Source organism: Ziziphus jujuba, chromosome 10, assembly GCF_031755915.1.
Source record: "Ziziphus jujuba cultivar Dongzao chromosome 10, ASM3175591v1".
Lineage (NCBI taxonomy): Eukaryota > Viridiplantae > Streptophyta > Magnoliopsida > Rosales > Rhamnaceae > Ziziphus > Ziziphus jujuba.
Window position 1 is genome coordinate 7,185,664 of NC_083388.1, and position 13,871 is coordinate 7,199,534.

Below are 13,871 nucleotides of genomic sequence, written 5' to 3' on the forward strand. Positions count from 1 at the left end.
ACTTACAAAGATAATGTTTGAATATGCTTTTAACAAAACAATGGAATACTCACCAAATATCTGATTTTGTTTTTAACTTTTTCTTCGTACCAGGTCTCAAAAGCCAAATTGAATTCAATTGATCTCCATGCTGTACAGAAACAACCAAACAGAATAACAGAAAAAAGAGAAATCAAGTGTTCGAAGAGAAATTGAGTTTCAATTTATTGATCGTGTATATCACTTAGTTTATAATATCAGTAACTAACTAATTCAAATCAATATTCAATCCTACTTCAAAGATGGCAAGCCACATAAACAAAATAATAATAAGAAAAAAAAGAATCTACAAATTTTAATGGTAGTTGATGGCAGCAGCCTAATTTAAAAAATTTAACCCTTTAGCTTCATATCTTCCATATCCTTTATTGTTTTCTTCTTTTTCTGTATCCAATTGTTGATGAAATTACTATCAGGAGGCTGAAGAAAGCAAGGAGGGCTTGGAGAAGTGTATGCTGTTGATCTTTCAAGGAGTTCTCTCTGTTTCGCGTCAGCAAGACATAGCAAAGATTCTTTACAGACTTCCAAAGAAGAGGATGGCCGTACTGGCTTAAAGTCCAGTAGCTTTGAGTACTCGTTGATGAGGTGAAACATGTAATCATAGACTCGGTCCATACTCAGGCTTCCCATAAAATCCCGCCCTCCTCTTCCTATTGCCTCTGCCTGCTTAGCCATTTGGGAAAATTGTAAATAAGATGATACAAAATTAATTAATTGAAAAATGTTTAGTTTGTCATGTGAAAAATGTAGATTATAAGTTATTTGTAGTTCGAAAATGACTTAAATGGCTGAAAATTAATTCATTTCTTTTTTAGTGTTCAATCTTTTCAAATCTCATTTTCATTTTTATTCCAGTTCTCACTTCTCGTTCCTATGTTTTCCACGGCCAGTGCATTTCTATGGATAAAAATAAAAGGCTTACATCTTTGTCCTGAGGACCCCTAAATCATTCTCTTTCCTATCATGGCGGCTTTTTAGCCAATCAATTTGTGTACTACAATCCTAAAGTAATCTCACTCCAATCACTTTCCTTAGGACTCTTAATCATTCCCTTCCGTGACATGGCTATTTATTGGCCAATCAATTTCTGCACCATTCAAGGTGGTGGTGTTGTGCTTGTAGTTATTGTTGTTATAACATATGTGTCCATCTCATTACCGTTTGTTGATGTTGTTTATGGTTACAGTAATATCAATCTGTCATCAGTTCTGGTTGATCTTGATTACTACCATTCATAACCTGGCCTATGAACTATTACTACTGTAGTTTCTTATACCGTTAACAGGCTCAACAGTGTAAATGCAAACTCAAAAAAAATCAGCTAAGCATCAACATCAATGAATGAAGATTTATTGGTGGAACTAGTTCTTCTGAAAATTTACTAACAATAATGTGTAAATTAAAGAATAAGAGAGAGACTATACCTCAGAGGGGTGAGCATTACCCCAGTCAACAGCATACTTTATAGACGGGCATAAATCAGTATCGGAAATGGGCCAATAATTTTTCCCAGGAAAGAGGCCACGGCTAAAAAAATCTTCATATTTCGGGGATATTATTAAGGAAAGAGAACCACAAGATAGAATATATTTCATGCTCACGGACCATGCATAGCCTTCAGCATAGATTTTGTACCTACAAAGGCATAAAGAGGGGAGAATCTTAGCTGCTGGATGAATGCAAATGCCAATAGATAAAAGTAGCTTAAGCATTATAGTTCCAATTACTAGTTAAGCATCATTGTGAAGCCAATCAAGGACATTTCAAGCCTAAATCCTGGGTAAAAGGAATTCCTTCAGTGGTTAGAAACAGAGTTTCATAGTCAACCTACATAGAGAAACAAAAAGGAGAAGATAGAGAAGGAACAGCCCTAGGGAACGGGTACACAGGACCACCAGATAAAACTGTAAGATTTATGGATGCAATTCTATTGATGAAAAGGATCATCAGTTGGAATGCTCAAGGTCTATCCCATCCAATGATAGCGTTTAGCATGATAAAGCATACATACAATTAAGAATTGCAAGTTTTTCATAAATTAAGGGGTGATTTCAGAAGATGAAAACCCTGGACTTAAAAGGACACTTTTTCAATCTACTAGATATGGCACATCATGCTCGTAAATATATAAAAGTGGAACATAGGTAGAATGTAAAGAAAAACTCTCCTTGTACCATATTTAAACCGTCTTTTTACAACTTTAAAGAGCAGAAAAAACATGAGAAAACTATCTGAAAATATGCGATGAAATGTCTACATTCTTAACGGTTAACAGATCATGCTGCTTCTAAGAAAATTCAAACATGATGTTATCCTATGTCAATCAAGAAAGTGTACCCACCGATAATCACACTGACTAGATAGTTTGGACTTTTCATAACCTCCTTTTGCTTCTTCCGCCCAATCCTGTAATTTGTAATAGGAGGAGAACATCAGATAATTAATCTTTCAGGCATTAATCCTGCATTCATTGTTCAAGGTATGGAAAAATCCACAAGGTTATTTTCACTCAACCTGGCGCATAATTTGAGCACCCCACTTCCTAGAGTGGTTACAATTTAATAACTCAGTACGAATGGGAGAGCCAACATCTGGATTTCCTTTCCAGTATGCACGGGGTGCCTTCTTTGACCAACTTGTTTCTTGAGAACCATACTTAATGCTCTTAAACTCCTCATCCCATGGATTAAGATTTGTTTCTGGCCTGTACAAAAACCATATACAATTAGTGAGCCAGCAGTAACCACATTATAAGCAGACAACAATAGCCCCCATATATACATCTTTATTCATGTCAGAGCACTCACGAACAGATAAAACCTAAATAAGTTAATTACAGCAAAACTGCAATTAAAATTGATAAAGATCACTAGCCAAATTTTAGAAATTAAGGACCACCAGTAAGGAATTGTTAAAATTCAAATACACTATCTTATTAGTTGAACATATATTTTGAGATCATCAAAGTGTTACAAGTTCTATAACATACACTCTACTGAGAAAAACTCATACACCCACCAAAATTCTATCCTTACCAAAGACCCTAAAAATAAGTTAAAAAATGAATTAAAGAGTTTCCACGATATAGCATCTTCAAACAAAAATAATCCTTAGAAAGTGACAGCTTATTGAAATAAACAGCTTAACAATAATAACAATACTTAGATTTCATTTTCAGACTATTTGTAACAGCAAACCATCTCTATTATATACTCAAACAACAAACAAGAGCATATGAGCTAGTATTGACGTTTCTTACCAACCCCAGAAAGACCAATCAGGAAATGGGATGTCGAAGTGATCCTCAGTGGTACAATACCGGAACAAAGGCAAGGGCATCGACCTGTGTTCGGTCCGGTTAATACTGGGCTTGTCCATACAATCAAACATCATATCAACATCAGGTACCATCCCAGGGTACCTCCTAAGGAGTTGCAACAAACCCCAAATCGTAAACATGGCTCGGCTTTGCACACAAGCATAGTACAAATCCACATACAGCTTCCCACCAACGATCACGGCCCGAAATGCAGCGAATTCCCGGGCTTCCTTCAGATGGGTGGTGGAAATTCGGGTCCGAGACCACGGTTCCAGATCGTGATGGATCCAACGGTAGAAATCCGGGCATTTCTTCCCACTTGCTTTTGCTTTGGTGGAACGAGAAAGGAGTAAGTCTGATTCATCGTCGTTGGAGCTGTACCCACAAGTGAGGTAAGAGCAATGTAGAATCTTGTAGTTACGAACCTGCCGGGTTTGCTCGTTGAATGTTTTGGGCGGGAAGAGGTGCCAAGGCGTGGGCTCTAGGTTGTGCCCGGCAACAGTCTTCGTTTGGGCGGCGAAGTTGTCCACCTGTTCGATGAAATGTCACAGAGAATCAAATTCACACTGAAAAATCCAAATAAGAAGAATGAGATGAGAGAGAGAGAGAGAGAGAGGGACATTGACCTTGTAGATGATGACAAATGTAATAGAGAGGGAAGCAAATGCTGCAATGGAGGGGAGGATGTGAGATGGAGATGCGATTGTGTTTTTGGATGACAATCCCATGGCGGAGTGGTAGTGGTTTTGATGGTGGTGGAGTTTGGACAGGTTTTGCTGCACATCGCGTGTGTTTGTTTTTGTTGCCCTTCGTAGCTCTCCTTTTTTTGAGCAGATTTTCTCGTTTCCCAAAAAAACTTTTTCCCTCTTTCAATTGTGGGTCCCACGTAGACCAGTCGGGACGCGACGTGGATGAATCTAATTGCTCACAACCCCGTTTCCACCGCTACTCTGTCGGAAATCTGACCGTTGTGAAAAAAACATTGAATTTTTTATGAAGATGGAATTTCTTCCATTGGACACAGTGGCCTATGGAGAATGCTTGTGTGGCCAACTTTCATAGATAGCCCATCCAACCATCCATTTTTATCCACGTATATGATGGTTATTTAGTATTTGTTGTATACTATAGTTTAATGTTTCATTTATTTTTACCTGTACAATATAATTATTTTTATTTTTATATCGTTGAGAATTAGAAGGCTGCGGTTTTGAGACACGTTGTGGCCAAGGATTTATCTTCGGTGTGTTGAGGGAGAGTTTGTTTTTACTTCCGTTTGTTTGCTTATCATCCAACAAAAGAAATATATACATGTATGATTTCTTTATAGTAAAATATTTGTATACAGTAAATGGGGTATTTTCATAGACAGTGAATTTTTTTTTTCTTTTTTTCTTTTTCTTTTTGGGTTAAGGAATTGGAGATCGTATAGTAGTGAAGAGACCATGGTTGCCCAATTTTTTAAAATTTTTCTTGAGCTATGTGCATATGATTTTATTTATAAAAAAAATGACACTATTTTCTTCTCTCAATTATGGTGTAATCCCTTCTTTTTTTTTTTGGGTTGGTGGCATGGTGTAACATTAGTTGGATATATAAAAGGGGAAAGAAACAAATAAATATAAATAAAACAAATTTAAAAAGAAAATCTAGTAGCTTCTTTGGCAATGGGATATTCTGCTGTAATAGTCATCATTCACCACCAAGATAAATGATTAGATGGAAAAAGCTCTTGGAACTTTCTGACGCCAAATCAGTTTTAGTTTATAAACACTTGCATTACATGCTGGAAAAATAAAGGAACAGTTTACACCAGAGAAATCATCACGTTGACAAGCCGCTCCAAACAATCATATTGGAAATTAAGGTTATGAAAAGCTGGTTATCAAATAGTGTCATATAATTCTAACATTATATCTCTAATAACATCATGTATCAACTTTATCCACACTGCAACCTAAAAATAACCAATGTGGATCTTTAAGAGTTTCACTTCCAGGAAGCCGCATAATGTGATTCATCTGTATATATAAATGTATATATATATATATATATACATGTATATATATATATATATACATATATGCACAAACTCAAACTGTAAAAATCTTCCTAACTTTTTTCATTCTCCTACGGCATATGGGACACGTACCAGCCTCTTCAGCAATTCTGCAGAGTGAATGGATTTAGTTAGAAGTCACAGTCAAATAACATATATAAATATGCAGCAATACTACTACTTTAGGGAACAGTCAAATGACAAAAACCCGAATTTGGATTAGATTCACTTTGGTCTTCATGTCTTTCTTAATATATAGCAAATGAAAAAAGAGTTGGACATAATTTACACAAAAAAAAAAAAAAAAAAAAAAGAATTGTGTTGGTGAGTTCTATGAATTTTTGGTCTTTGGAAAGTGATAGCAGCTAAACAAAGTGAAAGTAGCAGCAAACATGGTGTAGAAATTTACCTTGTTCCACAAGTGAAGCAGGCAGCACAATGTCCACAAGGGAGAAAGAAGCAATCTCTAGAAGAATCGAAGCAAATGACACAAAGACGACGAGTATTGTTGCTGTTTTCACATTCATTTTCCGGCTTAGCTTCCAAGGAACTCACTGCTTTGCACGCTTCTGGATTATCTTCCTCATGAGAAGCAGAATCATAAGATGAACCCCAGCTTGAAATATCATCGTCTTTGGGTAAAAGCAATGGGGTTCTTTCTGTTGGAACCTCCCCTTGTTGAAATCCTGTCCTGTTTTGACCTGTACTTTGGAACATGTTACATGATCTAAAGGCTAATAACATCAGCAAGGTCATAAATCCTGCATGCACAAGCGTAGGCAAAAGTTAAAGATGGTAAATATTTTTTCATTTGGGAATCTCATGAGAGAGGTTTGAACACAAACAAAAGCTTACCCGATCCAAGAAGGTAAGTGAGCCATCTAGGTCCATAAGATAGTTTGACATACCAGTCATCATCAGGATTATCCTGAGCGAATTAAAAAAATGATCGGATCAACTTCACAGTCGAAGATTAAAAGATCGTTTGCTGAGATTGAAAAATCTTGCAATGTATTGGAAACATATTATAAATAGAATAGAAATCACCAAATTTGAATGTTCTTTACCTCTGTGTGACCTGGAGATGTCAAAACAGCAGCAGCAAATGCCCCTCCTAATGAAAGCCTTAAGCTACATAGATGATCTCCTAGCGAGCACTTGTAATAGGCTTCGCTTGTGTTATAAAGAATAGAATTAATGGTGAACTCCAGCTCCACCTGTATAAAATGCAGCATTTTCGGAGATAAACAAACTATCCTTCTTAGTTGAAGGCTGTTAATAGTTTGATATGCGCAAATAAGGTTAGATGCATATCAGAAATCCATAATCAAGTAGAAACTAATTGGATAACCAAAGGGTTGAATTAATTCTCTGCTACATTTCCATAATTTAAACTGCTTTTCCCTACTGAAATTTTCATTCCAGCTAAGCTCTAATTGAGTATTCTAAGAAGATGCAAATACTCAAGGAGGATACAGTCTCTAGTCACAAAAGTTAAGATGCAAATACTCAAGAAGGATACAGTCTCTAGTCACAAAATTTAAAAATTCTTCATATGACTGGTGTATAATAATCCAGTATATATACCATCTGTATATGCAAAAACTACTTACTATAGTTATTATTTCTGAAAAACATAAAATTTTCAGAAGCAATTACATAAATCAGACTAAAATACTTGCCACCCTAACAACCTTGTAGCTTGAACTTCAGACTTTTAATCCCAAGGCATCAAGTAACTATCATCAAACTTCAAATTTTATATGTTTGAAGGCAATTTCTATAAATTAGTGGTGGGTGGTGACTAACACATGATCAAAGTAAATTAAAAACACAAATTGTTTTGTATATTTCTAGAAAATGATTGCTGATTGTAAACGAATTCATGTTCCTCTTGTTGTTATTCTGTACGAACATCTAAGCAAATTAGAAAAATTATTTTATAAGAAAAATACAATAGTGTGGCAAGTATTGTATTTCTAACTAGTACCTCCACCTCCTGGGTGTTCAAGTTCCCCACCGCAATATAATAACTGGAAGACTGAGAAATATCCTGTTGGATCTTACCACGTCCTGTGAACTTAACTGGTTTAGAATGGTCCTAAATCAGTTTCTGAAGGAGAAAAACAACTTTCAGCAACAAATCTTACCGTGGATTATTTTCCAAGACAAAGTTGTATTCGGATATGATGGGTCTTCTATCCACTCAACCAGGCTATCTCTACCTGCAAAGTTTAGACAAAAATAAATACAACAGAGTTTCAACAGCAAACTGTCTGTGTAAATTTTTGCTTGTTATTCGAAGACAAGGAACCAAACTGAAAGGAATTAAATTCATATATACAGGTAATTGTGGTTTAAATTGTATAATCTAGTATGAAATTGCCTGCAAATATACCAAAATAGCTGCTTCTAAATGAATTGAATTGTAAGCTGTTTGGAGAATACCAGTCCAATTCTTTCAAAGGTGTGATTTGGCATAATCCTAGATCTATTGCTCATTCTGTTTAGAACTTGCTCAAAAAGTAAGTAAAGACATACCATGCTACCAAGCTTCATATAATTGAGAAGTTGGAAATACCTTTGGCAATTATCAGCAATAAAGGTCGGGAACTTGGAGACTTTACATGGAATATAACATTGATACTAGACCCGGTGTTTAGGAAGTACACCCATTCCTGCAACAGGGCGATGAAGTTTTTTTTTCTTTTACATCACCAATCAAAACATCCTTGAATGCTCCAATACATGACTTCGAAAATACAAGAGGGAAATTTGAGAGAAGATAATGCAAATGTTGGTGCTAAAAAAGATAAGAAAGATACAGAAAATATTGAATGGTAAAGAGGGAAAGACCTTGCCTTGTGAGAATTAGCAGGTACAAATGTGCTATGCTTTTCAGTCCAAGTTGTATTGACATTTAGTGGAGGGGGTTCATGGAATCCATATAACATTGGCCCGGGTTTCGCCTCATCTAGTTCCTCTGCCTGTTGATAGTCAAAATGAGATTACTTGCACTGTGCTCAGTTGCAGTGATTTTGATACAGAAAGAAGGAAAATTAAAAAGAAGATTAGGTAGGAATGAGATTGAGAAGAGGTCAAATCACCTGAATGGATTGCACAAAGAAGGGGTTTGTTTGTTCAAGGCGTGAACAATTGGGACCCATTTGTAAATCAACAGATCCAAAGAAACCCAGAATCAGAGTCATGGATGCTGCTGGTGAGGAATACTAAAATCAGATCAGTTTTAAGTCATTCAACCAACCACTAAAACACAAAGAAAGAAAGAGAAGTCGTGGTTTCCAAGAACATGTAAGAAAAAAAGAAGTTGTACATGGTTTCCTAGAACATGTAAGAAAATTTTCAATAATATACACTTCTTGAACAAGCATATTCTAGCTTCTTTTTCCAAGTACAGATTTCAGAATTAATATGCTGAACTGAATTCTCTCTCCAACCAAACATTCAAGGACAGTAGTAAAAAGGATACATTTGTTAATTTGGAATTGAAGCACTGAAAAAGAAAGAGGCAAATATACATAGGGGTGAAAGAAAAAACACCCCAAAAAAAGTTAGGAAAAAAAAAAAAAAAAGTAGAGATTTATGAGGAGGTGGAAGAAAACTGACCGAAGAACCAAAAGGCGAGGATCACAACAGCACAGGACCAAACATCATTTCTGATCTCTGGTACAGCAGCAACCCCATCAGATATTGATATATTTACCCGATAAGATACAACAGAATTCTCCTGCTCTTGTTGTCGTTGTCGTTGCTGATCATGAGCGTGGTTCTCAATGTGGGGTTCGTTATTTTCTTCTTCAACCAGCTGTGAAGTGGATGGCAAAAAAGAAGAAGAAGAAGAAGGGTCGCCATCCCCTGTAGCAGCAGCATGATCAGCATGAGCATGAGAAGAAGATGAAGGTGGAAGAGACTGAGGTTGGTGGCTATCATCCAGGTGTGATTCTTCCATGCAAACTCAGAGAAAATAGCTGAGAGAAAATGGATAATAATGAAAGCTGATCAAGAGGGTCACAGTAGAAATTGCTGAAAGAATGTTTTATCGTTTCATTATTTCGTGGGTACAAAATGAAACGCCCCTGATCAGTTTCAGTACTGTGGGGTGGTAGTGGTGGTGGTGGAGGACATGGATTATTGTTGAATTTGCAGGGAAAGTCGGCGGGCATTTTAAAAATCAATATCAATAGGAGAGATTTACAAGGCCGGTGAGTGGTGTGAGAGACTGTGATTTGAGTCTCAACAAGCAGTCGTTTGGTTTGGTGTAGATCAAATTGCAAAATTGTACTTTTGGTGCTTTCGTACTGAATGGTAGTTGGGAATAGCAGTTAGTTTGGTGTGCTTTTTAACTATAGGCTACCTTCATCTTATTAGTCAGTAACTATGTTGGACCATAGCTAGCTGCATTTTTATACTTCTTTTCTCTTAAATTATAGCAGAAAAAGCAAATAGTAATGATTTTTTTTTTTTTTGATGAATAAAGAAAATAGTAATGATTAATAATAATAACTGGCAAAAAGAAACAGGAAAAAGATACATACCCGTTCGACCAATCAAAATGTCTTTTCAAAATTTTAAAATTGCCATGAGCTCAGTTACCATAGGAAATAATAATGTGATGGTGCATTTAGTGATTTAAAAAAAAAAAAAAACTATATTCTAATTTTTAGAAAGTGAACCCAATAACATATTGGAAATAAAATTTAACCGTTACGCCGTTATTTTATTTTTAATTGCTACATATAATTTGTTTTATTAGAAATAAATTACTTTAAATCAAATTTAAATTTGATAACATATAGTATTAAATCATATTTATATTGTATTGTATTATGTTCGTATAAAATTTAATTAATATGAACGCGACTTATTAAGTTTTCGTATGGAATAAATAAATCATAATTTAATTTTTAAATTATCATATAATTCATTATCAGTGCCATTAATTCATTAAGGATATATACAAATTTAAAAATTTAAATTTGATTTAAATTTAAATAATAAAATAATTTTTTTAAATCTTGCAAATAAATTTATTTATTTATAGATTTTCAAAAATTTATATTAAAAAACAAATTAATATATCTTTAAATAATAAATTAATTATTTTAATATTAAACTATTTGTATAATTATAAAAATATTATTTTTAATGGGTTTAACAAGTTTATAATATATTATCAAATTTCATGGATTAAAATCCATTAATTTATTAACTTTTATTAAATAACATTAACATAAATCCAATACCATTTGTTAATTTGAACCGTAAAATATTGTACAAATCCATTTTATGTTATTGTGTTGTATGAGATTTTGCAACATTACTTTAAACAATCCCAAAAACACTAAAAACACTTGCAAACAAGTTTCAGTCCTTCGAATGGCAATCTTTCTTCAAAGTAATTCCGTGACCACTATCCTCAAAACAGGTTCATTTTTCTTTGTCAAAGTTAATTCTAATTAATTGTTCGTCGAAGATACGAATTGATGAATATTTTAGAGGTTATCATTTATTTCAACCACTAATATGGATATATTATTTTACTCCAACACTTCTTTGAATGAGATTCAATGTCCTATTGAATTTCATATGAAGCAGAAAAATGTAACATGAATATAGGGCAGATAAAGAAATAAATATAGACAGAAGACACATCGGAGTTGACATTTTGAATTTTAATATGGTAAGGATATGGTAAAAACTTTAAAGTAAAGATTTTCTGTGTGGCATGACACATCATCAAAATATTGTTAATCATTTAAACATATTTTGTTTTTTTATTTTTTATTTTTTTGGGTTTGTGGTAAGAAGTAGATATTGGACTTGGATAATCAATATATGGACTTTCAAATATTGAGGCCCAAATTAAAAGCAGCCCATATTCGGCCTGTTAGCCAATATGGAAGGCGTCCACATCATGCAGACGGATCAACCAATGGCATCAAACCAGAAGACCAAATGGCACACTTGTCAAACAATTATTGGTTAGAGACACATAACGCACAGACCGACATAAAGTTCAAACCTACTCCTCAGCACTACAAACTACAGGTAAATCTAAGGAGCTGAAGTGGGAGAGTGAAGCAGAAAAAAATGGCCAGGGCCACGGCGTCGTTTTTTCTCGGTACACTGGTTCTCTTCGGAACCCTAGCATTCATCCAGGTTAGTAAATTAATCCATAATAATCCCTCATTTCGCTTTATCCTCCGATACCAATCGCTCAATTTTAGGGTTAATCATTCATTATAAAATTATATAAAAAAAAAAAATGGGGAAAATCATGAGCTTTGATACACACAAAAATGGACACGGAATTTTTCAAAAATTTGGTGATTGATTGAAGGGTTTTTTTTGCCACAGGCGAAGAAATCGAAGGAGGATCTAAAGGAAGTGACCCACAAAGTCTACTTCGACGTTGAGATTGATGGAAACCCAGCTGGTATGTGATAAGAAATTTGTTTTGGTATTTTATTTAATGAGGGATTTCAAAACTTTCTTTGTTCCAATAATGTAATTACGGTGTATTTGATGTGGGTTTGATTTATTCTTAGCAATTTTTTTGGTAAATGGCAATTGTTTTGTTTGTCGTTTTTCAGGTCGTGTTGTCATAGGTCTCTTTGGAAAGACGGTCCCTAAGACCGCTGGTATGTAGTGCGTATCTCTCTTTACAAAGTGGATTGTTTGTGTTTCTATATGAAATAGATCAATGATTCCCACTTCTTTTTTTTTGGCAGAAAATTTCCGAGCACTATGCACAGGTAACTGCTGTGTTAGTTTTGTTTCTTTTTATATTATGCTGTCCGTGTTATACATAATTAGTATATTCCATTGGGGGTTACCCATTTGTGTATATGTATATATATATATATATATGTTTGTAAAATATAGGTTAAACGAGCTGACTAGCCTGGGATGGTATAGAACTTTTTTATGTTATACAAGTTCCCTACATAAGAAAGCGATGCAATTATCTGTGGTGTTATTCCCTTTGAAGCATTTGTTCTTCTTTGAAGCTTGTTTTGTATTGATTTGTTTCCTTCTTTCTTTGTTTTAAACCGTTCAGGAGAGAAAGGTATTGGGAAGAGCGGAAAACCTCTTCATTACAAGGGAAGCTCATTTCACAGGATTATTCCTAGCTTCATGATTCAGGGAGGTGACTTTACACTTGGTGACGGAAGAGGTGGAGAATCAATTTATGGAGAGAAGTTTGCCGATGAGAATTTCAAGCTAAAGCATACTGGTCCAGGTAGAATCAATGTGCCCACAACCTTAATTCTCCTTTCTGCTTTTTTCAATAATCTGGAGTTTTAGGATTACATAGTTCAAACTGGACTAGCTGTGGAGTGTGAACTGTGTGGAAGGTGAGCTAATATGTTCTACTTTTTTCTGTGTATAGGGCTTTTGTCAATGGCAAATGCTGGTCCAGACACCAATGGTTCACAATTCTTCATCACAACTGTGACAACTAGCTGGTAATTGGATATGCATTCAGGAATATTAAACAAATAAATAAACAATATTCTCAATTATCCGTTATCTTATACGGTTGCATAATTTATTTTTAAAAAGTTTTTGCTAAAAGAATGCTGTCTGTTGATTGAATTTCTAGCCTGCTGTTTTCTAATGTATCTATTTATTCATTTATTAAGCCCTATAGCTTTTTTAATTTGATGTTTTAATTTTATGCTAGGTTGGATGGTAGACATGTTGTGTTTGGAAAGGTGCTATCCGGAATGGATGTTGTCTACAAAATTGAAGCTGAAGGAAGGCAGAGTGGCACACCAAAGAGCAAAGTTGTGATTGCAGACAGTGGTGAAATTCCTCTCTAAACACCCGCTGTATTTTTAAGTTCTAAGAACGTATCTGGCTTCCCTCGAACTTCCCTGTGATCAAGATGTTATATTATATATCATGTAGTTATTTACTAGTTAATAATGGCTGTTTTGAATTTCTTTTCATTTTTGTTGGACAGTTACTAGTTATTTATGTGGACTTTATGGACAACTTTTTTGTTATCTACTCTTGATCCTTGCCATGGTAGTGTGTCAGCTAAATTCTACAGAATCGATTGTCTTGCGGAACAAGATATACATAAAATGGGTTTTATGTGATATGATTTCTTAATTATCTAGTTAGTCAGACAATCTTATAAATTAATTTAACCAAAAGGTTGACATGACACTAAGTCCAAGTGAAAGGAAGAAATGTAGCAAACCAATGAGCTCAACTGGGCGGGTTTGAAATATTTCTCTTCAAATATTCATAGACAATTCACAATGAACACCTTAATTTCTTTTTTCATCAGTTTTATGAAATATTTCAAATATGGAGAACTATTTTTGCTAAAAAAGTTGTTTGGATGTTTATTCGTTCTCTTTCTAATAAATAAATGATATATGTTCATCTAAATTGTAGCATGTGGTTACATATTTGAAC

General features: G+C 34.6%; 3 protein-coding genes across 5 annotated transcripts; 1 reads left to right on the forward strand and 2 right to left on the reverse strand.

The window, feature by feature from the left end:
• Positions 1-179: 179 nt before the first annotated feature.
• Positions 180-4,294, reverse strand: LOC107410848 (uncharacterized). Its single transcript, XM_016018331.4, has 6 exons — positions 3,985-4,294; positions 3,299-3,888; positions 2,554-2,743; positions 2,381-2,445; positions 1,464-1,674; positions 180-702 (listed from the first exon to the last, which is right to left on the reverse strand). Exons 1-6 carry the CDS (start codon positions 4,084-4,086, stop codon positions 373-375), a joined length of 1,488 nt encoding a protein of 495 aa, XP_015873817.1. The 5' UTR covers positions 4,087-4,294; the 3' UTR covers positions 180-372.
• Positions 4,295-5,187: 893 nt separating this feature from the next.
• LOC107410847 (E3 ubiquitin-protein ligase APD2) lies at positions 5,188-9,693 on the reverse strand. 3 transcript variants are annotated; one of them, XM_048468434.2, is made up of 10 exons: positions 9,045-9,693; positions 8,525-8,634; positions 8,279-8,404; positions 7,999-8,095; positions 7,568-7,642; positions 7,408-7,490; positions 6,485-6,634; positions 6,273-6,345; positions 5,827-6,118; positions 5,188-5,527 (listed from the first exon to the last, which is right to left on the reverse strand). In XM_048468434.2, exons 1-10 carry the CDS (start codon positions 9,385-9,387, stop codon positions 5,452-5,454), a joined length of 1,425 nt encoding a protein of 474 aa, XP_048324391.2. In that variant the 5' UTR covers positions 9,388-9,693; the 3' UTR covers positions 5,188-5,451. The 3 variants fall into 3 exon arrangements, with proteins under 3 accessions (XP_048324391.2, XP_015873815.3, XP_015873816.3); XM_016018329.4 differs by having other exon boundaries at positions 5,827-6,178; positions 9,045-9,691; XM_016018330.4 differs by having other exon boundaries at positions 5,827-6,178; positions 8,525-8,631; positions 9,045-9,689.
• Positions 9,694-11,440: 1,747 nt separating this feature from the next.
• LOC107410869 (peptidyl-prolyl cis-trans isomerase CYP19-4) lies at positions 11,441-13,454 on the forward strand. Its single transcript, XM_016018355.4, has 7 exons — positions 11,441-11,597; positions 11,796-11,874; positions 12,032-12,079; positions 12,170-12,193; positions 12,499-12,681; positions 12,832-12,907; positions 13,126-13,454. Exons 1-7 carry the CDS (start codon positions 11,529-11,531, stop codon positions 13,262-13,264), a joined length of 618 nt encoding a protein of 205 aa, XP_015873841.1. The 5' UTR covers positions 11,441-11,528; the 3' UTR covers positions 13,265-13,454.
• Positions 13,455-13,871: the final 417 nt, after the last annotated feature.

What these genes read in the sequence shown, in the direction of transcription:
- LOC107410848 (XM_016018331.4), bottom strand. Translation starts at nt 4,086, where the DNA reads ATGGGATTGTCATCCAAAAACACAATCGCATCTCCATCTCACATCCTC. An exon ending in TCTAGTCAGTGTGATTATCG is followed by an intron (nt 1,675 to 2,380) that starts GTGGGTACACTT and finishes ATGCCTTTGTAG; the next exon opens with GTACAAAATCTATGCTGAAG. An exon ending in GTAATGCTCACCCCTCTGAG is followed by an intron (nt 703 to 1,463) that starts GTATAGTCTCTC and finishes ATGGCTAAGCAG; the next exon opens with GCAGAGGCAATAGGAAGAGG.
- LOC107410847 (XM_016018329.4), bottom strand. Translation starts at nt 9,387, where the DNA reads ATGGAAGAATCACACCTGGATGATAGCCACCAACCTCAGTCTCTTCCA. An exon ending in GTCTTGGAAAATAATCCACG is followed by an intron (nt 7,491 to 7,567) that starts GTAAGATTTGTT and finishes TTAAGTTCACAG; the next exon opens with GACGTGGTAAGATCCAACAG. An exon ending in CACTTACCTTCTTGGATCGG is followed by an intron (nt 6,179 to 6,272) that starts GTAAGCTTTTGT and finishes TTGTGCATGCAG; the next exon opens with GATTTATGACCTTGCTGATG.
- LOC107410869 (XM_016018355.4), top strand. Translation starts at nt 11,529, where the DNA reads ATGGCCAGGGCCACGGCGTCGTTTTTTCTCGGTACACTGGTTCTCTTC. An exon ending in GATTGATGGAAACCCAGCTG is followed by an intron (nt 11,875 to 12,031) that starts GTATGTGATAAG and finishes GTCGTTTTTCAG; the next exon opens with GTCGTGTTGTCATAGGTCTC. An exon ending in GACGGTCCCTAAGACCGCTG is followed by an intron (nt 12,080 to 12,169) that starts GTATGTAGTGCG and finishes TTTTTTTGGCAG; the next exon opens with AAAATTTCCGAGCACTATGC.